This window comes from Callionymus lyra, chromosome 4 (assembly GCF_982586985.1).
Source record: "Callionymus lyra chromosome 4, fCalLyr1.hap1.1, whole genome shotgun sequence".
In the NCBI taxonomy this organism is placed as follows: Eukaryota; Metazoa; Chordata; class Actinopteri; order Syngnathiformes; family Callionymidae; genus Callionymus; species Callionymus lyra.
The window spans coordinates 14,378,484-14,404,895 of NC_141821.1; the positions used below are offsets into that span (position 1 = coordinate 14,378,484).

Sequence of the window (26,412 nt, forward strand, 5' to 3'; positions counted from 1 at the left end):
CCTCCTCAGTGTTTATGATCAGCTTGGCGATGAAGAGTCTAATGTTCGTGGGTGTGTTCGGGTTTTCAAGTTTTCCATGAAAAAACTTCATCCAGGGAGGAAGTTCTCTCGCTGGAATTGTCTAATCAAAATAAAAGTTATAGAAGAATCTCTGTCACATGTTATGACAAATGGAAATATTTTTTTTTATGTACTCAGATTTGAATACAAACCAGGTCTACTTTGGGTGTGATGTTGTTTCGTAGCATGTGCCCAATGAGAGCGGTCATTGCTGTCATGCATTCATGTTGGTTTAGTTCGTCCATTTCTAGGTCCAGTGTCTCTTGTGGTTGACTGATCTCCTGCTCTTCCTGTGATTATCATTTTTTTAATCATTTAACAGTTGAACTAGAATCATAGTGAATACCTTTTTAACAACGCCCCGTCTTCTTCCTTCAGGGTTCTGTGAGCTGTAGGAAAAGCTCTGTACTCCTGTGGAGAAATCAAACTGACTCATCTCCTCGCTCAGACTGCTGTCGGCCATGTACGACTGAGACGACAGATAAACTGGTGAGTCTGTAAAACAAAAGACAAATATTCTGTCAGAGACGAACAAACACCTTTTCTCGCACTTAATTAATACCTTACCTTCATTCTCATTGCTCACTTCCTTTCGAATGCTAATGTATTTCCTCTTTCTTTCCAGGGGGACCTAGAATCAATCCAACCAAAGAAAATGTTCATCATTTTAAATTTCATTTCAATGTTCATTCATAAGTTGAATAAGAGTTAAATAATTGTGTGTTTGGGGAAAAGAAAATTGAAGAGTGATTTATCCAAAATATATTATTAGGTGTGTCAAACTCGTATAACTTTTTTTTTTAATTACTTTATTTTATCTTACGCAACGGCATCTTGACATGTCACCATATCAACTATAGCATTAAGATTGATTTGGAACCAACCATTCATAAAATGAATTGGTGGGTTGGACTTGGTCTAGTGGGGTTTAAACCAATGTTGTAGATGATTTTCCTGAATATTTTAAAATCAATTAAACAAAGCTTTAATAATGCATCTTCAAACGCATGTTCACATCCTACCTAGTGAGGCAAACAAAGTCAAAATGATCCCAACCTTGTTGTGAGAATGTGTCTGTCTTACAAAAGGGATCTATAATGTTCTTTTATTGAGGTTTCACGATACATTGTCCTAATTCTAGAGCTCAGTAAAAGTTCTTTGAAGTTTCATTGCATTAGTCGTTCAGAGTTTAGAATTATGGAACAGAGAGTGACATCGAGGTCGCTCTTGGTCTTTCTAATGAGAACACTGTTCGAAGAATCACTAGTGCTTCACAAGTTCTTCATAACTTCTTCTTCTTTCATGAAGTCGGTGAGAAATCTCACCTCAATTTCTATCGGGAAGTTGTAGTGCCGCGTGACATCGATGAGGTTTTCCAAAATCAACTGATTCTAGAAAGAGGGAAGTCGGCATCAAATGGTGAACTTGAAAGAAAGCTGGCAAGTTTACAAAGTCGGCACCTTCTCTGGTTTCTCTGTAAAGAGGAAGCCTTGGTAGAACTTGGCCTCGCTGAAGCTGCAGCTGATGGCGGCGATGGCACAATTGTACGCTGCACAGTGGAACCGTCTCCTCACTTCAAGCACTTGATTCTCACCGGCCATGTTCTCGGTGAAGGCCTCGAAGCAAGACCTGGTGAACACACAGTGACATTTGTATGCAAAGACTGTCTGGAGATCGACATGTTCTCATACTTGATCAGTGTTTTGGACAGCTCGTTTCCTTCCGTCTTCTCCAGGCCACAGTAAGCCTTGTTGATGCGGGAATCCTTGGAATAAACCTCTTCTTTCGGGAGTCGGGAATACAAAAGCTCCATTAGCTTGAAGCAGCTGCTCTTCTTAAACAGCTGGACCTCAAATGCAGACTCATTTGACTGGAATATAAAATTAAAATGTAAACTGTACGAGTCCATCAGGTGACTGTGACAAAAAACAAACCTTTGTAAAGCGACTGAGCAGGAGTGCGAGAATGTCAGCTACGTTTGTCACAAAGAAGTCGATCAAGGCTGTGGAGCTGCAGTGACTAGCGAGAGGCAGCAGAACTCTCTCCATCAAAGCCTGCAGCATCCAGCTGAGAGGAACATCACCCTGCTGGAACATTCTGTAGACGGAATTGAGGAGCTCCAGCTGACGATCGTGTCGCGACCTCAATTGATAAAGAAAAAAAAACATATTTTTTTTAACAATTCATTGTTTACAGTTTACTTAAGCAACCAAAGTATATGGGTTTTGTGAAGAGAATTAAATGGGGACCTTAATTAAAAAAAAGTGTAAAGTTCATTAAAAAAAACAAACAACTAATTTGTTGATCAAATTAAAATGAACAAACTAAATTTTTGTTGATATGGACTCAGTATTTTCAGTTTCAGTTTTCATCATTCAAATTTATAGACATGGAAACATGTTTTGTTCCTTTGTTTGTTTGAAATATTTGTGCTTAAAAAGTTTTCATGCATGAAAGAATGACTGTCATCACAAAAGATGGCAATTTAACTTTTTTTTTTACAGAGAAACACAACTAAATGACAATAAAACTTCTCCCCTTTAAAATTATATCGTTGTTATTTTCAATTTCTTTCTCTCCGTCTATCTGCAGTATTTATGCAGAGGGCTGCTGAATCAAATCTTTTTTAAATGTGACGAGTACAAAGAAACTACCTTTTGGCAACTCTTTCAAAGCAGGTTTGAAATTGTTCCTCCACGATGTGTTTCTTGTCTCGACACAAAATCCTCGCCATCAGTTTGAGCAGCAAAGGACTCTGGGAAAGCTCCAAAGCATCCAGCAGCTACTTCCAAGATAGAAAACACAGTGTGTGAATATATCGACTGTCCTGATCACTGCAGGAATGAAGTGAAGGTTCTGACCTTGCGGATACAGTCGATGTAGTTGTTTCGGTGAAGTGAGCCCTTTGCAAACTCATCTGACTGCATTGGAAAATGAGAAGCCACCAGAGAGTCTAGCGACCTCTGGAGATCTGTTATCTGCTCCTCTGGCAGGGTGGTGAAGAAGGGTAAAACCAACAGAGCATGACTCTGAAATAATGAATGAACAGTTAATTAAATGACTCAGCGTGAACTTCTCCAGGTGTAGAAGTTGAGAGAAAAAAATGTATTCTAACTTAATTTCATTTAATCGAACAAACATATACCTTAAGATTGAGAGGCAGAGTCAAGTCAACCAACAGAAGATTGAAAGTGGAAAACACTGGTTTGAATCCTTCATGGCTGACATCGGAACAGACCGTGGAGTCAATCTGATAAAGAAAAATAAAATAATTATTTAGTCACAATGTCATAAAATTCACCAAGATGTTTTTGTTTGTAGTTATGCACACCTGTAGGAGTTTAGAGAGCAGCATGAGTGTAGCAGTTTTACTCTCAGAGGTGGACGAATTTCCTTCCCACCAAGACTCAAGACACTTCCATCTGCTCAGCACCATATCAACTAGTTGTTTCCCTTGAGATTTTCGTACTGTGCGCTCTCGGAAGCTGTGATCCAGCATGCCATTGAGCAGCGTGCTCACCTGAGGACATACAAAGACAAGATGAGAATCCAGAAACAAACAGAAATGTCGGACCTGACGTAGATGTATTTATCTGAAAAGACAGTGCAGAAGATACCATGACAGGATTTTGGGATGCAGCCTCCATGAGACGTGGCATCGTTGTCTCCAGACTCTTCAGCAGCTCCGAGTTAATAGTGAGATTAAAGAGGCTATAGAAGTACTCTCCGTGTGAGAAACTTAAGAAGCTGTTACTGTGTGTTCCAGACAGAGGCACGGAGAGCATGATGGTGTTCAGCAGCAGATCAACCAGCCCCTCACTCTGCAGAGAGACCAAAGTCCATATTAGAATATGGAAAACTGTAACACTTTTTCTGTGTCAGCTGGTAATTAAAAATGTTTCTGACCTGCTGACTGAGAGAAAAGGCGAGCTGGAGGAGTCCATCAGCGAGTGTTTTGCTGTTCAGATCCAAAGATGGAAGCGCTTTTCTGTCTTCACCAGGGGCGATTGCTTTGTACACAGTCATTAGCAGTTGAGAGCCAAGAGATCTGGCATAAGCCGCATCCTGCCATCACACACGACACACAATATTTGTCATATAGGCTTTTCAAGAACAGATCAGATTATACCACAGACTTAAAGTACCTGACTCTGCAGGATTGAGGAGAGGGCCCCCGCTTTGTGCATCTGCTTACAAGAGGACAGAACCCTTTGTGTCTGTTCACGAATGCCAGTTGAACTGCTTGAATCGTAGAGGTCAACTGTGCACAATTCTTCCACACTGTGGAAATACAAGTAGATATAGTATTTGAACATTTTACAGAGGTTATTCAGATGATACACATTTGGATAAATAAGATTTCAATGACTTGAACCCAAGTCATAATTTAGGCAAGAACCTAATTTAATCATCATTCAGAAGCTACTTTTCCAACATGCTTTGAACTAGTGTCAAAAGAAAATATTGATATACTTAAATACTGCAATATGTTTTTTCTTTTCATGAAACTATATTGATTTTTTTTGATGGTTTTCAAATTATATTTTATTTTTATTATAGTTCTTTTAAAGTTTAGACATCAATCACATGCATATATAAAATATATATTTTGCAATTATAAATGTTCATTTTTAGATGGGAGCAGTCAGTACGTTTTCTGCAGCTAAACAAACCCCTGCAAAAATCAGGGCGATGACTGAGGACGAGAGGATACAGTCAACTTCAGCAGATTTTGAATCTGATGTTTGGACATATTTTGGTTTCAAAATAAATGAAAGCCATTACGACTTCGTCAAGAGTCATGTGGTCTGTCAATTCTACATCGCCAGAGTCCGGTACTCTACAATACTACAAATATATCCTCGTTCCTAATATCAAAATATATGGAAGTATATTGTATCGTTGCCCCTGTATCGTGATACGTATCACATCCACACATTTTGGTTAATAAACACCCCTACTTTAACCTCTGTAATCTAAACAATGATGCAGCTAATCTATATATTTCGACACCATGACTGCCTTCAGGAGGTGCTCTAGCATGAAGTAAAAGAACAAGTTAGAACAGAAAATACGATGAAAAATGAATTTGTATTGAACATTTGTGCTTTGTGCACAAAACCTCGTGATGAAGACCAGACAGAAGAGAAGGAAAGAGTATGACTAAATGACTCATTAGATATTACAACTGCCTCTTTTTCTAAATTAAAGATCATGTTAAGACATAGAAGATATATTGACTGAATAAAAGATTATGCAATGAACTTAAAACGGTTAATACTCAAGATCTGATTTATCAAATCGAGTTGATATAAAATGAATTTGCAGTGATTTATTTAAACCTCAGCTTTTTTTTAAATTGTTTTCTAACAACATTTCCTGATCGTGAAATTACTTGTTTCAAGTTTTTTTTTTTCTTTATGTAAAAAACCCAAACATGTTTAGTACGTATAGTCGTTTCTATTAAAGATGTTCAACACACCTTTTACGTGAGACTTTGGATCTTAAACTGAACTCGACACGAGCACAGTAGGGTGAAGTCAGCAGGGCCTTAAGAAGTGGAACACACACATCTGGAAGGTTTTTCATCACCTCCACATCGGCCATGTTGAAGCCCACAGAAGCCGGCTCGCACACAACCATCGTGATCAGCTCAAAAAAGACTGAACTAAATACATCCGATTCCAGCACCTGAAAGAAAGAAGTGTTAGCAACACTGTTGATATTTTGAATATGTCAAGTATTTGACACCTTCCAAAAGTCCTGGCCTCCTTTCACCAGGATCATGGTTGCAAACTCCAGCAGGCGGACGGTGATGGTGCACCGGCTGTAGTTGTACTGGTCGACTTCTTGCGGGCTAAAGTGAGAGACTCTGTCGCCGACTGGGAAACAGCTCTCCGCTGCGGTAATGTCATGAGCTGCCAGTTCAGTCAGAAAGAAGCGTATTGCTTTGAGAAAGCTGGACTCATCTTTAGAACCTGAGGGTTCAAGAAGAAACAGGAACAGTTAAGCGCTCACTCTAGGGAAGTATCAAGAGCCAATCAGTTTTGACTGGATTTATAACAGGCCAGTTCAGGTAATACATATATAAAAAATATCTATGAAACGTTATAAATATTTTTAAAGACAAACTAACCATTTAATTTGTATTTTTATTTTTAGAATTTCTTCCTCAAATAATAACTTAATGATCCCTTACAACCTTGACGCAAAATGACTTCTCTCAGAGAGGGAACAGTATGGATAAACTTAAAAACAGAACAAAAATAAAACATTAAATATACATTCATTCTTATTATACATACAGTACATTCTCTGACATTTTTGGTTTATTTTGTTGCATAGAATTGCTCACATTATTAGCCAGTAAAAAGTTTTAGGTCACCCCGTATTATTCCATGTAAAATGGAATAATATATGATAATTATTGTTTTTACAATGTCATGATATAATTTCACTTGTTTTACGTAGCTGCAGTATTTCATATTTTTAGAGGATTTTCTTTGTTAAGTAAAAGCCTTGTAGTTTTAAAAAAAATAGAAAAGTAAGAAACAAATATGGCTTACGAAGGATGTGATCCGGCTTGATTATATGAATGTTTATGAAGGTATTATAGCAGTCCAGGGCCGCCAGCAGCAGGTCCATCCACTGCAGGGTGACTCTGACACTGAAGGTCCCAGTCAGGTCCCTGAGAGTAGGTTGAGAAAGGAGACCTCCGCCCTCAAACTTGGCGATTAGGAAGCCAATGCCATGATCCTTCAGCACGGCTTCCAGCCACTGAGGTGGAGAAGTATTTCCTGATGGAGAGCATCATTCAAACGATCAGTGGGCGGGTTCATCTAGTGTTCCATCAACGTCCTCACCAGGGAGCAGAGGTATGAACTCGTAGAGGAGCTCCATGCACTTGTGTCGACACTCCGTCTGGGGTCGGCCACATTGTTCCAGGAGCCATAGAACGACATCTGAGAGGCACAGCTTTTCATCAGGCGGGAATCCTCTTCAGAATGAAAACCAGTTCCATTAGTACATACAAATACATAAAGTCACTAATTCTATCAAGTTAAAGATTTTTTTAAAGAACAAGATATTATACAGACCTTGGTATTCGTCTTTTGGAATTTTTTGGATTCAGAGTTGGAGCTTTTTGTTTGATGATTCTTTTCAGATGGTCGATGGCGGTGCAACACTGCTGCACAGTGCCTAACAAACAAATTGACTTGTTTATATAATGTTAAAAAAAAGTTCTGTGCAGGGCAACGATCATGATTAGAAAATAACATAAGCACTGTGGTGATTTTATTTTTCAGCATCCCTTTGTTTAAATGAATTATCCTTATTCCTTCAGTATTATCAAAATCAAAGTATATAGTGTTCGTGTAGATACACTGACCTACAAAGATTCCAGCGATGGATCTAAGAAACAGATCATGGATGTCTACAATTATTCAGCAGCTTTAAATCACCTCAAACTCCTCACGGAGGTTTAAGGAATTGAATTTGACGGTAATTTAGTAAACCCTGCTGAGGACAGTTTGGTAAATATTAAAACATAGTGACAATATTAAAACAGTTTCTCTGCAACAGTGCAAAGAAATGTTTGCCTGTTGTCTGATTGAGGTTGACACCCCTGATCTTCACGGTTTTGGCTTATAACCGCTGATGCTCAAGCATATTTATGTTTTACAAGCATAAGAACATACATGTTGACTTAATAAAACAGAACACACAATAAAATGATGTTTCATGACTGGTAAAAAAAAAGGACATATTTTTGAGTTATTAGATTAGTTATATTAGTTTCCTGTGAGGGCCACATAACCAGGGTGAGTTTGTAGCAGAAACAGAAACTGATCAAAGGGGTCATAGGAAATAAAAGACACTATTTGTTAATAAATAATAACCCAATAACCCTTTCCTAGATTCCTTATAGAAAAACAAATAAATTAAAATAAAATATATTTTGGGCACCAAAATTATATATCAAACTACACGTTTGTAGGATAGTTGAATACAACAACAAAAAACATACAGTCTTGATTTTTATTTGGCTAGTCTCCAAAATAATTTACCCCCTAAATAAAAGACAGACAGACACCGTATATGAAAAAAAAATAAATCAAAATGCATGTCTGGTAGTGTTCAGGACCGTAGTTTTGCGACCACTGCTTTAGAGCTTTAAAAACTTGGAAATGACATTTACTTTACTACTAGATTTCGGAATCCCAGCAAAGCTTTCGCAAGTTTTTTGGAAGTATAAATGAACGCAAGTGAAATGAACTGCTTGGAGGACGTATGTCATGTCAAAGTGCTTTTCTAGTTACCCATAGATCGCTCATCTGCGTGTGCAAGCGCCAAACTTTCAATAAATATGACCAGCACTTCAAACACAAACTGATCCACCAATGATTTCTCCTCCCTGAGAAGAGAGATATACATACGAGCAATTAATGGCACACACAGGAGAAGATCATAAAATGTGCGAAAGGAAATCCCACCTGAAAAGTCTGTAGATGCTGTTGAAGGCTAGAGCGGCACCGAGTCTTTTGAAGACGTTGGGGTGAAGAGCCAAACTGTAGATGCGTTTGAACAAAGACTTCATGTTTGCCGGGCTCTTTTCCTGCTGCCTCGGAGTGGTTTGTTTGATCGACCACTTGACGAACTCTTCGATGCAGCGTCCGCTGAAATCTCTCAGCGTGCAGTCCTTGGGGTCGACGACACCATCCTTAAGGAGTGACAAGATCCAGAATCAAATAGGAGCGAGGCCGAGACGAGGTGGAAGGAGAATAAAACAACTCACCAGAATGGCCTCTAGAACTGCAACAGTGTCTTGACTTTCAAACTTTTTGTTGTTTGTAAACCAGTGAATCAACTGCATGACCAGAGGTTCAAACAGCTGCCGTGTTACCTGTTGAGTTACAATAGTGTTGACGGATATGTCGGCAAGGTGCTCGTTCAGAGCAACTTGCCTGATCGACATCACAGGCCAAACGAAGAAGCACAGGAAAGAGTCTTTTGTTGAGCTTGTACATCGGAGGTAGACGATTCTCCCCTTCTACCATTTGAGCACTTTTCCCCACCATGTAGACCACCAAGCTGTGCAGCAGCTCACATGCAGCCACCTGAGAAGAGAGTGAGCTTTTAAAAACGCTTCACTAGGTGCTGTTGCCAACAGTTTTGTAAAATGCAAAGACATTGGACTGCTATGTTGCGCTTCATAAACACACAGCAGCTAAATATTGCACAATATTCTATTGAATATTCCACAAAGACAGACAGACAGTGATCCCCTATTCAGTGCAGGGGTTAGTTTTAAGACCAGGTGACCTCATTATCCCTCCTTGCACTCATTATCATTAACAATAACATATCAATACTACGAGGTCCCACTCACTTTAACATCTCTTAGTAATGGAAACCTAAATAGCTCTTATATAGCTTTAACACCAGGCCAACCATTCACTTTTGACATATAAAAAATAACAGTGACTTTAAATCCACTATTGCAGGGACCAATTAGCTTAAAAAAGAGTAGTGTGTAAAAAGGTATCATGGGAGTTTACCGGTTTTGGTAGCACCCCAAGTAAGGTGGGTGTGGCGATATGTGCCTCCCACTAAGTTCTGTGGTAACACTGAAGTTAATCTGCTGTTCAAATAAATCACCCGTTGATAATGACCATTGTAATAAGTGGATACGGACATTTCTTTCAACTGCGACAATATGTGCTTTTCTTTTCTCACTTCTGGTCTTATGTGGATTCTCTGTTGTCATGTTTCAGTTGTAACGCTCTTCATAACAAGGCAAGATAAATAAATGTCTACACAAAATACTCTATTCCTGCTTCATGATCTTGAGCGACTTACTTTTGTTTGTCTGTCGCTGGTAGACAGAGCCAGCTCACTGATACGTGGCAGGAATGGATCCAGATAGATCAGCGGCTTCATGTCGCTGAAAGGAACTGCAAAACTGAGTCTATTCTCAGGATCCCAGGCCACAAACCTCTTCATCATCTCCTCTGATGAAACCACTGAACGACACAAAAACAACTATGTAGATAATATCGATTTTTTTTTGTATTTTTGTTGTAGTTAAATGTCTCACCAGTAACAAGGCTTCGATTTAGTTTCCCTCCGAGGTGACCGAGCAGCTTCACCACCCTGAGACGCACCATAGCAAGTGGACTATCTTCCTGCATTCACAAAGTGTTTTAGTAGCTTTAAGACAAAGATAAGATATTCATTGAGTATTACCATGTTGAGCTGAGTGGACTGCTTCAGGAGCCGCGTCAAGACTCTGTTGTAGCCGCCTTTCAAAGACAACGATGACATCACCTCCCAGTTGCTGTTGTCTTCACCTTAGTAAGCAAGAAAAGTAAATGTTATTTGAAAAGACCTTTCTAGACCAGGGTCACAAATCTTAGATAACATTTTCTCAAATTAAAGATTTTAAAATCATCTTTTTGTCCTTTTTATAAAGTTTAAAATAATATTTTTGTCCCTTTCATCGTTTCATATCATCTTTTTTTCCATTTGATCAAGTTCTACATCGTCTTTTTGTCTATTTTATCAAGATTCAGATCATCTTTTTGTCCATTTTATCAAGTTCTAAATCATCTTTTTGTCCATTGTATCAAGTTTCAAATTGTCAAAAAAACTATTATCAAGTTTCAAATAGTCTTTTTGTCCATTTGATCAAGTTCTAAATCATCTTTTTGTCTATTTTATCAAGATTCAAATCATCTTTTTGTCCATTTGATCAAGTTCTAAATCGTCTTTTTGTCCATTTTATCAAGATTCAAATCATTTTGTCTATTTTATCAAGTTTCAAATCAACTTTTTATCCATTTTATCAAGTTTAAAATCATCTTTTTGTCCATTATATCAAGTTTCAAATTCTCAAAACGACAATTATCAAGTTTCTAATGATCTTTTTGTCCATTTTATTAAGTTTCAAATCATCTTTTTATCTATTTAATCATCTTCTCCCAAAGAAGGTAGTGGATTTATTTTCCCTGCCTTAATTCAGTATAATAAAAAAAATGTTTTTAAAGAGAGAGATCATTATTTGCGCAGTAGTTAAAAATAACAATTTGTGAAGAACATCTCTTCTGTGACATTTTCTTATAACTCTTATTTAAACGAAACCAATGATCCTAATTGTACAAATAAGTTCAATTGATGTTTTTTGTCTTTGCAAGTAAATCATTGTCCAACCCCAAGAGAAGCAATTGAAATGCTCATTTAAAGATTCTGGATGAATAGAAACCAACCGTCAGTGGTGGTTTGGAGGTATCCGTCCAGGAGAGGAAGTATGCTTTTGTAGCACGGCTGCATTGTTTCTGGTGGGATGTTGGACGACCAATCCTCTAGAGCGTCGAGGGCAGAGTTAGCCAACGGAACATGGCTCAGGCCCAGCTTCAAAGCCGTCTGTATCAAGAAACAACACGCACGTTCAAGTTTGAAGCTCATCCATGATCCGATTCCCGATAAAATGCGTGACTCACTTCTAGTGCTGGACAGTAGACTTTGAGCTCCAGAGCGATGATGTTATGATGTAAAGACAGGACGAATGTCAGACATGATGCCAGCAGCTCGTCCTTGTACTGCTTCATCCTCACACACACCTGGATGTGAGAACATTTACCATATTAGGAATCAGTCTTTAACACCATTTAAATGACTTTACCTCTTTCCCAAACTTGGCAAACAGTGCAAAACAGGCACTTTCCATTGAATCGTTACGAGCTGATTTTCTTAACCCGACCCCCTGATGAGAGATAGTTTATTTTTAATTTGTGTCGTTTTCTACTCTTCACACTAAAAGTGACTCACTTTGAAAAACTTGATTCTGTTGGCAATGTGCATGATGACTGAGAGCAGCTTGTAAAAGCCGCTGACGAGTGGGTTTCTTATGGAGTGGAGGATGAGTTCTTGGCTGAGCGGATACATCCACGAGGTGAAATATTCTGTGTGTTTGCTCAGCAGCAACTCACTGTAGGGAAAGAGAAGGAGGATATAAGGGAAAAATATATACAAATAAATTATTAGATTATGTAAAATAATGTATAGTATAGGAAAACAGAAATCCTTTAGTCTTTCATGTCTTGTACAGGGTTAAGGAAAGTTGAATTCTGTTTTTAATACAATTTAAAACTAAGTTAAACATCAAATTGATAATAAAATTGAAAAAAACAACCTCATCAATTATTGAGTCAAGAATGATTTTCAAAAAAAATGTCCTGCACGTCAATCTATAAATTATTTAATTTGATGATTGATATATTGATGTTTTAAAATCTTACTTATCATATAAAGACATGTTATTGCTAATTAAAGCCTTATTTTTCCATTCATGAATTGAATGACTTTTAAGACTTAACCCTTATCTCAGGGTCAAGGTGACCCGAAGGCCAGAAGACAAATGTGTTTGTAGTATCCCTTGTGTTGTCCCTGGGTCAAGGTTCCAACAATACATATGAAGTGGCAGAGGTTGTTTTTTTTACAGCCACTGGTTCACCTTGAACCAGAGATAACACAAAGGTTAAGGATCTACTGGAACCCTGTTGCAAGAATTAAAAAATACATTTTGCAAACTTTATGATAATAGTATATAAAAAAAAAGTAAAAAAAAGATTAGAATTAAACAAATAGAAAAGAGACTGTTACTTAAATAAATGTCTATGTTTTCCTCAGCTTACCTGCTAAACTCAACTAAATTAATGAAAGCGGTAAAATCCTTCATCTTATTTGGCAGAAGATGTGCTGTGGGATCAGAGGAGGGAACGACATGAGCCGCATCTTCCTCCGGTACCTGAAATAAAATGTAAATTATTGTCAAACTGCATCGGACATTATTGTGCATGTTGAGGGCGAGTCTGTGAACATTTCCACTTCACCTCCTCTCCCGTGGTGACTTTCTGCAAAGACAAGTCCAACTTTTCCACAATTTTGAGGATTGATTTCACCAACTCGTCGTAGATGAGACGGCTAAGAGGAACCAAAGCAGCGTTTTGGTTTTCAAAAGCTTCATCCAAAAATCCGGAATCCTGCAGAGATAAGAGACATGATCTGGATCTTATAACCCATGTGTTTGTGTCTTCTCGTTTAGACTATTGTTACAGTTTAATTTTGTGTCTAAACAAGAAGGAGCTGTCTCGCCTGCAGTTGATACAAAACTCTGCAGCAAGAATTCTGAGCTGCTCTAGTAGAAGAACTCACATTTCCCCGATCCTTAAAACTCTTCACTGGCTGCCAGTTTCTTTCAGGATCAACTTTTAAATTCTGGTTCTTACTTTCAGATCTATTCATGGTCAGACTCCTCCTTACATCAGTGATCTGATCCAGACTTACACCCCAGCTCGGGCTCTGAGGTCTGTGGATCAGAATCTACTGATGGTTCCTGACTACGCCAAGATTGTTGCTCCTAAGAACGATCTTTCTTTCCCTCTGTTGTTTGATGGATCTACTGACTCCTTCAAGAAACATCTTAAGACATTCGTATCTGTGCTTTTCCCTGATTTTCTGGGACTCCTGTGTTTGTCTTTTGTGTCTTGGCCTTTTAAAGTATATATTATAACTGTGTATCGTTAACGGTGCTTTACAAATAACCATTACTTACATGGAAACATACTTCTTAATATTAATGTAGCATTGAAATAAAGATAGCTGGCATCAATCTATTAAAAAACTTTTATGGTTGAAGAAATGTATTGACTCGTAACCAAAATATAAATTAGTGTCCTGAGCAGGATGGGAACTCACTACCTTAAATAAAATATGTAAAAGAATGAAAAAAAAGAAAGAAAAAAAGAATCAGAAATCTCCCAAATTTAAATGAAACATGGACAAAAAAATTAAACAGTTACTTCCATTATCAATGTCTCTGAAGATTTGGTTAAAATACTTTTTTTTTAAATTTATCTATCTAAAAAACTTTGTTCAAATATCTTGCGAACAGAGAGACGATAAACACTGACTTGACAATGACTTCCTCAGTAGTAGAAATTAAAAAATTAACTGCACCTTTAACCGATCGCAGCTCAGCAGGTCTTTGTACAAGAACAGGTAGTTCTTGGTCAACGGAACTTTCCAGTTTCCAGTCCTAACTTGAGAGGTGTCAGCTGCATCCTCTTGATTCTTAAAATAGAAAGTCTGTTTAAACACTGTGTAAAAAAAAAAAAGTAAAAATATATTTTTTAAGAACCTCTGGTGGCATGATGGGTTTGGAACAAATGCGAATCAACCCTTGATGCACTGAAAAGGAAACATGATAAAGTCGATCAGTGCAACTGCTCGAAACTAGTCTATAACGATTGCATCTCAAGCTTTACACAGTAATTACAAATACATTTAAAAATGGTTCGGGAAGAAGAATCCATCGTTTCATACACATACCCACAGAGCTGATGAAGCTCCACAGGATGGGCCCTTTGGAGGCCATTGCCACCAGCACCTTCAGGATGGACCTGCAGCAGGCGATTTGCATTTTGTCGCTGCATCGTGGGAAACTGTCGATCTGAACCACTAGAAGGCGCTCCAGCACGGGAGTGTAGATCTCAGGTACCTAAAATTGAATCATGTCCATAAAATGGAAGAGGAAAAAGATATAGAAAGATGAGATTTCTGGCTCAAACCAGACTGAAATCCATCTATAAAAAAAAGGACGAAAAATGATCCGAAAAATAATCTGACCTTGTCCAGATGAATCAAGACACTGGCGATGGAGTCCAGGAAGCTGGGCAGCTGATAGAAGTTGTCATCCTCGCTGTCGGACTCTGTGAGGTACATCTGTTTACACCGCTGCATCAACTCGGTGTACATCAAGTCCACGTCCTGAGGACACACCTTCTTGCACGGCTGTGAAGAAATTGAAACTTTAAATACAGAACCGGGGGTCAAATTTACAAACCCGAGCCAACATACAGCTGCGAAGAATCCATATCCTCTTATGGCGATGGACAACTCTTTATGTGTGGAGTCCATGGTCTTGATGACGCCACAAAACATCTGCATGAAGTACTTCAACTTGCTTTTGTGCTCCTCGATGTTTCCAGCTACTAGCAGTGAAACCTAAAAAAGAAAAGACAACAACAATGGTATCTCAGTGTCTTGATTGGCAGAACACTACATTCATACTCGCCTGTTTAAGAAATGATTCGAGTGCATAGAAGCTCGTCTTCTTCATCTCCCCGTTGATGTGGCTACAGAGTTTGGACATCGTGTCAAACAGCCTTTTGTAATGGTCCATGAGACAGCTGCTGAACTGGGACGCGTGTTGGCCTAGCAACTTCAGGCCAGCTACAATAAACATATATTCAATATTAGAACCATGAAAAACACTTCTTTAATGTTTTATTTAGAGTGGAAGATTTACCAATTGGGACAGCATGTCGGCTCATCTCCTCCTGGAAAATACATTCATAATAACAATAAACATTTTCTTCAAATTACAGGCTTTTTTCCCCCCACTTTAAGAGGAACAATACAGTATGTAATTATTTTTGTTTCTATTGTAATAAGTAATGGTTATTTCTACAGCACTTTTCTAGACCAGGGTCACAAAGCTCTTTAACAATCACAAACAATACACAGTTAAAATATATACTAATATATATGTTTATTAAAGAAACAAAGACTCAAATAATTGTATTTATAAACAAAACCATTCTGAGTCTTAATATTTGTATTCTCATGCAATTATATAATGTCGTCCTGTATCCGTTTATTAACATTAATCAACGTTTATTTGAGATTATTGTTATTTGATCATTTTTTAAACTTAAATTTATATTCATTCCTTACTTTAATTGTCCTTTTATGTGTATTTTTCTTAATACATGATTCAACTCAGAAGGTTTTTAGATGAAATAATAATAATTTCTAATTAATTCTTTGCATCGTTTTAACTGGGATCATATTTTACTATTGCAGCCAAAAAAAACCACTGAGCATTACAAGTATACAGTAATAATTGTAGAAATTATTGTTTAATCTCAAGCATGTACATACTGTATGTAGATTAAAAAATTACCTTTGGGTTGATCGCTTTCAGAGCGTATTGGAATATCTCCCTTGATGTTTCTGGGTCTGTGTGTCCGACGGAAAACAAAAGTTGATAGAATAAATGAATGTAGTGAGGATTAAAGAACTCACCATTTTCCATAGTTTTGCTGAAGTTGACCATTAGAGAATTGAGTCCTTTCAAACAACCAGTCACTACCAAAAGTTTTGGTTCCTTTATTGTGGATGTCATCTGAAGCCAAAAATAATCAACGTTAAAAGCTAACAAAACTCTCGACAGCTTTGCTCACCTGAATTTTGAGCTCCCCTAGAAAGGCCTTGTAGAGTTTGTCGGAGTTGTCGGATATTTCACTGGGATGGACTTCGGCTAGAACTCCCAGTAGTTCATAGATCGTACCAAGAACTGTTGGACAGTCATTAACGGATCAGTTTTCCGGTCGGTTCATTAAAGAAGACGATTAAGAGGGATTCATTTCGACGCTCACCTGAATCTTGAAGTTTGCTCCTGTGACACAGTTCACCGTAAAACTTTTTAAATATGTCGCTAATCCTGAAGTCGGCAGCCACGGTGGATGTTTTTGTTGCATGGAGAACCTGGTGGATATTTTCCAAATGGTGTTAACAAGCAGAGGAACTTTCAGGATGCTTCCTCAACCAACCTTGATAAGAAGTTTCAAGACTGCCGCACGACTTTTTGCAGATTTGTCTTTCGTATAGACCGTCATGCAAGTGTTCTACATGAAGTTCAAAACACAAGTTATCAATAAAAGATAATGTTAACTTAATAAAAAATATGAACTCACTCTAATATCAATAGAATAGGTCTTCTCCCAGCCTTGGACGTTTGGTGAAACTATCTCCAAATACGTCTCCAGAAAAGCAAGTACTTTGATCCTGGCGTCCCGGATCTAAAAGACAACATTGAAATGATGAAGTCAAAGTTTCTTAGTTGATCAAAATTAATACGTACCTCATCCACAGCCAAAGACTTTGTAAGGAAGCAGAGGAGTCCATAGTCTTTAGAGAACAACAGGGAGGTCTGTAACCCTGAAGACACATCCACATGTCAGATGTCTGCATAGTTAATGGAATATTCATCGTGATCATAATCCTCTAAGATAATATGATAAATGATCAAGATCACAATATCAATAAAACATCATCATGGTTATAAGTTTGTCTGTATTCGAGCTTTGTAAAGAAAAACACTTTTATTCAGAAGCTACTTTTCTAATGACAATATAAACAAGGCCACCATGTATCTATTCTTTGTCAAACATTAAAAAAAATACATTCATTTTAAGAATTATCTTCCTATAGTTTGTGATTTTCCTGAAATTATTATTCCACTTTGACCACTGGATGAAGACCAAAATAAATAAAGTTTAAACGTGATAAGTGAAAGTACAAAGAGTTTAAGTATTAAAAAAAACACATTAAATGTATTTTTTTTATTTTTTATTGTATTCTTGCTTGGACATGCTCTGTTATCTTACCAAGTTCATGCTGGCCTGGAGCTAGCATGCACTTCTGGCTCAAGTCTTCCACCAAGTCCTGACAAAGAAGAGCTGCTCCTCGAGGGTCTGCATCCGTGACACACTCGTGGAGTTTGAGCAGCAGTGCGTGGATCCCTCCGTCAGCCGAGCCGTGGACGGAAGCCATGACAGAGTCAGCGTGACCGCGGCATAACAAAAACAAGAGACTTTCTTGAGGGACTCGGAAGGCGCTCTTGCTATTCAAGCAGGAACCCGGAAGAGCGAGGGGAAGGACGCACTTTGCCCGCTTTTTCAAAATAAAAGCCACAGCAGGAAGACGTAACGCTGAGTGAGTGCGACATCTAGTGGCGACAAAACCACAACATTAACATTAACAATTTTAATGGATACAACTTTATTCGTCCCACATTTGGAATATTTGTGTAGTTACAGCAGTGTTCAAATTTCTGTTCCTAAAAATAATGTTAAATGATGTGGAAATGTAATCGTTTTATTCTGAGTTGCTACCACAAGAAAATCCCATGTTGTGTTTATTAAATGGAAATAAAAGTGTCTGATTCTGAAAGTGTTGATAAATAAATAAATAAAGATAAAAAAAACCTGTGTAGCTCAATATTGACTAAATTAAGACTCCGTGGGAGTCATAAAATGTAATTCTGCAAAGGTCAAATAATATCTTTTTGTGAGTGTTTTTTAAACATTTTAGATTATTTTTTGTTATTACAAGTTTTGTCCACACGATGGCAACAACGTTCTCAAACCAGAGGCGAGGCGTCCTTTCAAGTTCCCGCTGCTAACATTTTTTTTCACGTACGGGGGACGTCATTGCTTTACAAAATAAAAGCAAAACAGCATACTTTCTAATTATTATATAATTTATTTAACTACACGTTTCTTTCTTCTTAAAGACTCTTTCCAGGGTCTGTCGCATTTCGTATCAACAATGCAAACCCAAATGAGTTTAATTCCAAGTAGTGGAGAAATACCTTTTTTAACAAAACTCTTTTCAAAAATGAAATTTACGATTATAATACGACTATTCACTTTCATCACAAACAGTCGTTCGTTTACTTATTAAAAAACAACAGGTGGGAAACTGAACAAGGTTCCGGTCGCGGTTAAATGGTTTGAAATCATAACCGGAAGCCTCGCACGTACAATTCAATAGCTTGATTGTTTAAAACTCACAGGCACCTGTTGTTAGGGGAGGGCTCCCAGTGGCACTACAACACACACACACACACGCACACGCACACACACACCCGGTTACCAATCACAAGTTCCCACCGCCACCACATGGACAGAAGATTTTCGGACCAGGGGACGAGGGTCTGTGGGAAAGAAGGGAGAACCGTGACGGCAGCGACTGTGGATTTACTGCATCGATTTGGATTTATATTGTCACGAAAAGCAATGTTTCTGGAGTCAACATCAGGTACTTTTCTCTTTTGCAACCTGTTCCTTTTTTCTGTAGCCGCACAGAATGTGATCTATATAAACATTAACGAAATGCACTTGTTGAATGCCGAACTTAATAATAGCCAAATGGGTAAATATTAACCACTTTTTTTTGGCATTCTTAAAGAAAAAAAGAACATTTTCTATTTGGTTAATAACTTATTATGGTTTTATTGTCACGACAAATATGCAGCGTTCATGTTTCTGTAAATCGCTAAGATAAAAGTTAATTTAAATTTAAATGAATTTATTATCATTCCATTCAATGACTGAATTAAACTCATTTAGTTTCTGGCAATTCAACTGCATGTAAAACATAAGCAAAAATAAAGTCTCTGGTCTGCTAGCTTCTAGCCTCCCTAGCAAGTCCCTAGCTTGGCTCTTTTTTTTTTAAATCTCTGTGCAATGATGCATTTTGTCTTTAATGTTTATTTGATGTTGTTTTTAATCTCCATGCAGAACTGCAGCAAGTTAATGTCCTCAGGAGTCAGTCTGACAAGTTTAGTTCTGAACTCAAATGGATTTATTTTGTCCAGACTGACTTTAAAAGTTCAGATAATATGTATATTGTCCAACAATGTGGATGAAAACAACCCATATTCATTCTGTTATTTGCTGTCAACCCTGGAGCTTTTTTAGCATCTTGACATTCCGATAATAAATAAACGGTTTCTTTTAGAAACTTTATTAATCTCTCCTGAGATCTCCTTCTTCTCTGGAAATTATGTAAGCTTTACTCAATCTAAGTCTGTGTTCCATGAGCTATGAAGTTTGAGGGTTATCTGGAAAAAGTAGATTCAATATTTCCACGATCTGGTAACCGCCAGGTAACCTTTAGTTTTTTTTTCCCCTCCCCAACAGGATCGTCCATCCCTGCGCAGCCGCGGGTCTAACAGCCGAGCCGAGCCGAGGGTCAGCGGGGCATCCAGCCCAACGGGGCCGACGGACTTGGAGAGCATGCTCGCTGCGATGCTCCGCCAGAGTTCAAGTGGAAGCTCCTCAGGTGCTGGAAGCGGAGGAGGAGGAGGAACCAAGTTCCTGGGAATCTCTCGACTGTCCAGCTCCAGCATGGGCTCAACGGGCCAGGCCGGCTCGGGTCCCTGGCTGGCGACAAGGAACTCCAAGAACGCCTCCGTGACCTCGGACGCGGCCGACTCGCCCGCCTCGGACCCGCATTACATCATGCAGCTGGTCAGCGACGTGCGCAGGTTTGCCGACGTGCTCCTGCAACTCAAAGACGTCTTCGGCTCCAAAGGTAAGCGTGTGCATCTCCTGTGTTATCTTTAATCTTTGATGCAAACAACTGGTACTGTTCATTACTCTGTTGCCACAACACGGACCTGCGACGATGCAGGTTCTCCAGGTTAAAACAAACTGTTCTTTGGAAAGGAGTGACGCCAATAATCCGTCTCAATTCTTTTTGAGGGAGAGGGTGGGAATGTGCCACAGTGGAGGATTTGTAACGGAATGTCACTGCCAGTCAATTCCTGTGCGTGTGTGTGTGTGTGTGTGTGTGTGTGTGTGTGTACGCACTGTAACTTTCACCACAATGTAAACAGTACTAGGTCCATGTACTTGTTTTTGTCCTGCTGTGGCCTTGACTGTTCCATCTTATCTTTCTGTCAGATGGGTTCTTGCACTCCCCGGGTTTTGTTTTAAAGATAAATTAAATAAAAATATATTCGTGAGTTCCACTGCACTGTAAAAAGTTTAGATGATTTAAAAATGTTCTTATTTATCAAGGCACACCTAGTTTAAGCTTACAAAGATGGCCGACCCCCTCGTTTGAATGTGCGAGTATTAAAAATGATGACGAACAATCCCACAATCTTAACACGTATGTTGCTCCTGTCCTCTTTAAAAAAAAAGATACATTGACTAACCTGTCTTGCTTCTACCTAACAACCTTAGACCATTATTTTTTATTAAAAAAAAACTGTATTCTTCCTGTTTCTGTCCTTTCTGTGCTCATCTTTCTAAGAATCATCTCCCGAATGTGATGCAAGTCAAATGTGTCTCTGGAGCCACGTGGTGGTCATGATGCCACGACCCCCCTCTTCATTAGAGTTGTGCTCTGGTGCATGCAAGTCCAGCAAATGGGGGGAATTTAGTTTTCTTCTTTTGTCTGAAGAGGTTCATGAAGGCTCTCTGACCCGGCTGAACAGATAAGCATTATCGGGAGCGAGACTCGCAGCAGGCACTTTTTCAAGCCTCAGAAACTTCTCCTGACCTGCCAGCATGCAGCGGATCAAAGCGAAGAAATCCCTACATGTAACAGGTTGGGGTTTAATGAAGGAAGTGTTACATTTTTTTTCCTCAACTACAAGAAAGAAGCTTTTTTGGTGTACATTTTAATCAGTTTTATGACATGAAAAATATTTCAAAAATGCTGTATTAAAGCTGCTTAAATCCCCTTCCCCCTAACTAGTTTAGATATAAGATAAGTGTGTTCTTTTATTGTCCAGTTTCCACCAAATCTTGTAATTTTCCATAATCTCCTTTCCCTGTTTTTAAAACCATCTCCTTACGCACTGTCCAGCAGTGCTTTTTAAACATCCAACCTTAAATGGAATGGAAAAAAACCCTTGGATAATAAAATGTACTTGCTGTCAACCTGCAATCCTTAAGTGTGTACTCAGCTATACACAAGTGATTTGTTATACTCATAAAAACTGAAACTAAAACATGTATCGTAGAATCAGTGACTGACTGACAGATCGTTAAATCATGTCGATTATAAACAAAGGCGAGGCCGCTTTGGATTTTTGCCCAAAGTTATGATGCAGGAATGATGTTGAACATAAATCACATTTCAATATGGTTTAAACTTGCATGTTTTTCAGTGCAGATTGAAATGTATTGCCATGTTGTCTCGGCGACACCATCACTCAATCCTCACATTTCTATGGTCAACCACCCAAAAAAAACAAAAACACTTTCCCGTCACGAAACAAGGAGCGATATCAGGCTCTGTACTCTTCTCATTCAGAGTCGGCGATGTGAGTCCGACACCTTTCTGTCCCAGGAGGCATCTCCAGTCCAACACGCTGCTGTAAACACGGCTTGCTTCTGCAGAAATGATCCTTTCCCAAGTCTAGAATAGCTGCAGTCTGTGAGAATGGTCCCTGGGGTTTCTCCTCAGACTTGTCCCAGTTCTTCTGTTGTTGTTTTTGTTAAATGCTTATTTTTCCAGTGATACCAATCAACCCTAGATGGACGTTATTGTTTCTCTCAGTTTCTCAAGTGCCATATTGAAATATGACCATTGACTGTCCAACCTGTGTGCTGGACTCAGCCAGTACGCTTAGCATTATATGTGTTTCCAAAAACATGTTTTATCCGATATGTGCATATCGTCGACGTCGCATTTCCATTCCTGTTTCAAGGTTAAAACCATGTGCACTGTCCTCTTCCCAAGGTCGTGCCAGTCATTGTAGGATTATTACGGTGTGGAGGGCCCTCAGTAAGGGTCATAGGGTACGTTGGGAGACCATACGAGCAGTGGGGGTGGTCTTCGTTGCTATTGTCCTTGATGGCAAACGGGGCCTCTGAAGCTCCGCATCATACGTCGAGTGCAACAAACATGTTTGCCTCCACAGCAACCCGACAAATCTGGTCTTGATCTAGTCTTGTAGCTTGATACCGCTTGGCGGGAGGACGATATGAAATGCAGAACAGGATTTCGACAAATCAAATTTACGTCAACAAATATCAAAACTATTTTAATTTAAGGACTTAAAAAGTTGAATGAGCTGTTAAAATACTATTAAATCTATTAATACCCTGCACTTCACAACTAATGAAAATAAGAATCAATTAAACTCTGTTCATAAATAATTCAATACTCAACTTTCACAACTAAAAATTAATTTCTGTCTGGACAAATTATATTTATATTGTGATTAAAAAAAAATGTATAAAAAGATCTGATATCTAGACATGTTCTTTTTGTGATTATACCTACTTAAGTTCTTACATTAATGTCTATGACGTTATTCATGGTCTGTGTGTATAATTACATCACTTGCTAGATCGTCTAGCTGTACTTCGGTGTTGGTTTAAGATGAAGTCAGTGTTTTGCAAGCGCTTGTTGTGCACCTCGCAGCCCGTTTAATTGTGGTTGTGGCCAGGCAGAAGTGTGTCATCAGTGTTTTCATGTTCTGGCTCTGCCGAGCAGAATAATGGCCAATTTTATTCGTCAGCTCTTTGTAGAAAAGCTGCACCGGCAACTAGTTATCAAAGAAACCTAGACCGAAGACTCGGGGTTATAAGGAGGATTTGTTTAAGGTCACTACTGCTGTTGGGGTTGTAGGTAAACAAAATGTAATTGGTAGTTTTTTTTAATGACTTATGACGTATAATATGTTGATGTTTTTAGATTTTAAGAAACATTTTAACTATTAACAATCTGAAGGGACATCCTCAATTTGACATTAGAAATTTAAAATTCTAGTTTGTTTTAGAGATTTATCAATTTTTTTGTCACTGGTGGTACATTTTTGCCTCACTTAAAGAAACTGTTATAGTCCGAACATGTACGTATAATGGGGTAATGTGTAAAACTGTGAGACTGTAATATGTGATCGTTCTTCGATAAGAGAGATTTGTTTTTTAAGCCACATTTTCATCAACTTTTATATATATTAAAACATTTTCTAATGAGCTAGACCTTTCAGACATACACACAAATGTCAATATAAATGTATTATTTAAATGTTTCACAAAAGTACAGTTTGTATTGTTTTAGATATATTGTCAGCCTAGTTTTCACATTTTTCAGAGCTCATAATATACAGACTTAAGACTCTGTGTGAAAGATACATTTGCACTTATCACCATTAGTAACTGTTAAAGATGTGACATCCACGGTCACATGATGGTGTCACTCAAGTGGGCAATGAGTGACTCGAGAAGCCTGTGAAGGTTTCTGAGAAATGTCCGCTCCATCCTTTCAATGATTATCGGACGTTCTGTAAATGTGCTCCACGGGTGTCATGTCAGTTTTATAACAGTGACTACACCTGGCTCACCGGTGAGTCATGACGCTGTCACACTGGCCCACATTCAAAAGAGTACCTCTCTGTGCTTTTAAATGGTATGAGTAACATAACCCTTGACTGTAGTTTAATTGGTATTTGGTAAACTTCTGCTTCAAGTGACCATCTGCGTATAAAAGAAATGGTGGGAAAGTTGACAACGGTTGCTATTTTAGCCCCGAATCACCATTTGTAAAATACCGATCTAAAATTATCCCTGCTTGGGCTTTTCACTAACAGACTGTCCCAATGGCTGTTACTGTGTTTAGAGAGCGTATTCCACCGGGAGCTGATCTTCTGTGGAGCGCAGAAGTCTTCTCCTGACCAAAAGTTCCTTTTATGGGGGTTTTCTCTGCCCCCTCACTGAAAGCCGGGGTGAATTATCCCAAATAATACGACCCTGGAGTGTCGAAATATCCAGGGATCAAGTAACAACTAACTGTAATGGCAATTTAAATACACCAATTAAGCTATGTCGTGGATATGACTTTAATTGATTTGAATGACCCTTATTTAAAAGCAACGACTTGATTCTATCTTAAGCTAATCCGATCGGATCTTTTGAGATGGTGTCCCCAGGATTAGAGGCAGAAGTTTGTGACATATGGCACATATATTTATCCCTCCTTTAGCTGCTTATTGCTTCACTGCATTCTTGTTTTCATTGTCATCTCTCAAGACTACAATGTTGAATGGTTACACACATACAGTACAGTACATTAGATTACTGTTAGAGATTGCCATAGAGTTTATTTGTCATTTATTCATCTTGTATTCATCTTTTCTACACATACAAAATATTTGTATCTCTAATTTCCCTAAGGTGATAAGATGCATTAACTATTGTTTTCCTCAACAAGACAATGGTGGTTGTTCAGTCCAACATTGTTCAGCGTGAGTGTGGGTTGATAAGCTGCCGAGAAGGGAGGATTTACCCGAAATCCACTTGGTTGTGTGACCTCCCATTCTAGAATTATAGCTTTGAAACAAAGGCAGCAGGTTTATCCTCTGAATCATCCTAAGAAGCCTCTGAATTGGTGGCCTCGGTCACATCATTGGATAAGGTTTTCTTGGCAAGATTGTGTTCATTTGACACCATGTGAATCTTGCGTTTAAATATGGAAAATGTGTGGTGACAGAGTTTCTTAAGTTTCCTTGTTATAATAACAAACCGTAGGCAATGCTACATAATAATTGTGTTGACATTAACCCAAGATACTGTCCTTTCCTATATGCTTAAGATGAATTGTTGGGTTTTTAGTCTTTCAAGCTATGTTTTGTTTGTAAAATATAATCTAACAGATCTTAAAAACGTGTAACTCTGATATGTAAAACGATCTTTTTAAGATCGTTATCTATTTAAGATTGTTATCAAAGTGAGAAATGCTGGAGTCGACCATGTCCCTCCAACACAATTCTCATAGAGGTTATATTAATAAGGTTATATTAATGTTTTAAGTTAATGCATGGAACCAATTAACCTTGTGGATCTCACCCAAAGTTCAGGCAAAAAGAGGACATTTTAGTCAATTAAAAGCCTTGTCAATCTCAGAAGTCACTTTGCTTTGAAGGCAAGCTTTCAGGTGCATAAAGCCGGTCCTCTTGAGGTTTAGGATGGTAGTTTGGCCGGACAGTGTTCTCTTGTTCTCCCTGATGTGTTTGCCCCACACACTCTGCCCCCTTATCTTTTGATTCTGTTCCTTGACAGGTGTTCTAAAGGGACTCGGCTTTGTACTTGGATAGACCTGCCTTTCCAACCGGCCTGGCTGTGTGCTCGGTTTTGGACGGCAAGTGTAGTCTATTTAAGCTAATGATTGAATCACTTTGAGGGGTTTGCACGGTGGGAAGATTTGCAGACTTTGTTGAAGAAAGCATAGTTGGAATGCCAGCCCTTCAGAGCTTTGCATCGACTGTAAGCAGTCGAGGTGGTGATGTGGGGGGGGGGGTACCAAGAAAAGAAGAAAGGTTGCCTGTCTTTCCTTGCTATGAAAGACGTCCAAAAGACAAATAAAAGAAAGGGAAGCAAATTCTTCATTCCACATGGAGCATATCATTGAATGCAGGCCAAATATTTCATAGAATTTTTTTCATTATTTATTTTCCTCTATTGCATTAAAGGTATATATATTTCATACTCCTACAACGTCCCAAGATAAAAACAAAAATATGGTCGCAAGCAGGAGGCTGCAAAATGCACACATAAAGCCCCCCCACCAGGTAGTAGGTACTGTGTATCTAGCCCGGGGTTCTTTTTAAACCCTCGGCCTATTGTCGGGGCAGTCATGGGAAAAAGAGCTTCAAAGGTGAAGCAACGGGGAATGCCTTGGTATGGACATAGGGGTCTT

General features: G+C 38.5%; 2 protein-coding genes across 4 annotated transcripts in view; one reads left to right on the plus strand and one right to left on the minus strand.

The window, feature by feature from the left end:
- Positions 1-17,807, minus strand: part of prkdc (protein kinase, DNA-activated, catalytic subunit) — a 34,934-nt gene extending 17,127 nt beyond the window's left edge. For both annotated transcript variants that reach the window (XM_087788865.1, XM_087788864.1), the window contains exons 1-48: positions 17,574-17,807; positions 17,048-17,124; positions 16,881-16,985; positions 16,737-16,811; positions 16,563-16,671; positions 16,368-16,480; positions 16,210-16,309; positions 16,088-16,143; positions 15,431-15,461; positions 15,197-15,354; positions 14,980-15,126; positions 14,749-14,913; positions 14,452-14,620; positions 14,261-14,310; positions 14,080-14,193; positions 12,954-13,103; positions 12,756-12,868; positions 11,890-12,049; positions 11,744-11,824; positions 11,562-11,681; positions 11,328-11,484; positions 10,309-10,412; positions 10,160-10,247; positions 9,922-10,085; positions 9,027-9,179; positions 8,858-8,965; positions 8,556-8,782; positions 8,382-8,476; positions 7,158-7,260; positions 6,924-7,057; positions 6,627-6,857; positions 5,812-6,038; positions 5,543-5,751; positions 4,206-4,341; positions 3,967-4,125; positions 3,678-3,881; positions 3,392-3,580; positions 3,206-3,310; positions 2,922-3,089; positions 2,715-2,842; positions 1,995-2,202; positions 1,752-1,930; positions 1,521-1,689; positions 1,386-1,451; positions 628-691; positions 407-555; positions 213-350; positions 2-121 (exon numbers count right to left, since the gene is read on the minus strand). In XM_087788865.1, coding sequence (XP_087644991.1) covers positions 2-121; positions 213-350; positions 407-555; positions 628-691; positions 1,386-1,451; positions 1,521-1,689; positions 1,752-1,930; positions 1,995-2,202; positions 2,715-2,842; positions 2,922-3,089; positions 3,206-3,310; positions 3,392-3,580; positions 3,678-3,881; positions 3,967-4,125; positions 4,206-4,341; positions 5,543-5,751; positions 5,812-6,038; positions 6,627-6,857; positions 6,924-7,057; positions 7,158-7,260; positions 8,382-8,476; positions 8,556-8,782; positions 8,858-8,965; positions 9,027-9,179; positions 9,922-10,085; positions 10,160-10,247; positions 10,309-10,412; positions 11,328-11,484; positions 11,562-11,681; positions 11,744-11,824; positions 11,890-12,049; positions 12,756-12,868; positions 12,954-13,103; positions 14,080-14,193; positions 14,261-14,310; positions 14,452-14,620; positions 14,749-14,913; positions 14,980-15,126; positions 15,197-15,354; positions 15,431-15,461; positions 16,088-16,143; positions 16,210-16,309; positions 16,368-16,480; positions 16,563-16,671; positions 16,737-16,811; positions 16,881-16,985; positions 17,048-17,124; positions 17,574-17,739 — 6,441 coding nt within the window. In that variant the 5' untranslated portion in view covers positions 17,740-17,807. The remainder of the gene's footprint in view (position 1; positions 122-212; positions 351-406; positions 556-627; positions 692-1,385; positions 1,452-1,520; positions 1,690-1,751; positions 1,931-1,994; positions 2,203-2,714; positions 2,843-2,921; positions 3,090-3,205; positions 3,311-3,391; positions 3,581-3,677; positions 3,882-3,966; positions 4,126-4,205; positions 4,342-5,542; positions 5,752-5,811; positions 6,039-6,626; positions 6,858-6,923; positions 7,058-7,157; positions 7,261-8,381; positions 8,477-8,555; positions 8,783-8,857; positions 8,966-9,026; positions 9,180-9,921; positions 10,086-10,159; positions 10,248-10,308; positions 10,413-11,327; positions 11,485-11,561; positions 11,682-11,743; positions 11,825-11,889; positions 12,050-12,755; positions 12,869-12,953; positions 13,104-14,079; positions 14,194-14,260; positions 14,311-14,451; positions 14,621-14,748; positions 14,914-14,979; positions 15,127-15,196; positions 15,355-15,430; positions 15,462-16,087; positions 16,144-16,209; positions 16,310-16,367; positions 16,481-16,562; positions 16,672-16,736; positions 16,812-16,880; positions 16,986-17,047; positions 17,125-17,573) is intronic.
- Positions 17,808-18,846: 1,039 nt separating this feature from the next.
- The window catches only part of arhgap29a (Rho GTPase activating protein 29a), a 33,763-nt gene continuing 26,197 nt past the window's right edge, over positions 18,847-26,412 (plus strand). For both annotated transcript variants that reach the window (XM_087788868.1, XM_087788869.1), the window contains exons 1-2: positions 18,847-19,008; positions 19,893-20,286. In XM_087788868.1, coding sequence (XP_087644994.1) covers positions 19,989-20,286 — 298 coding nt within the window. In that variant the 5' untranslated portion in view covers positions 18,847-19,008; positions 19,893-19,988. The remainder of the gene's footprint in view (positions 19,009-19,892; positions 20,287-26,412) is intronic.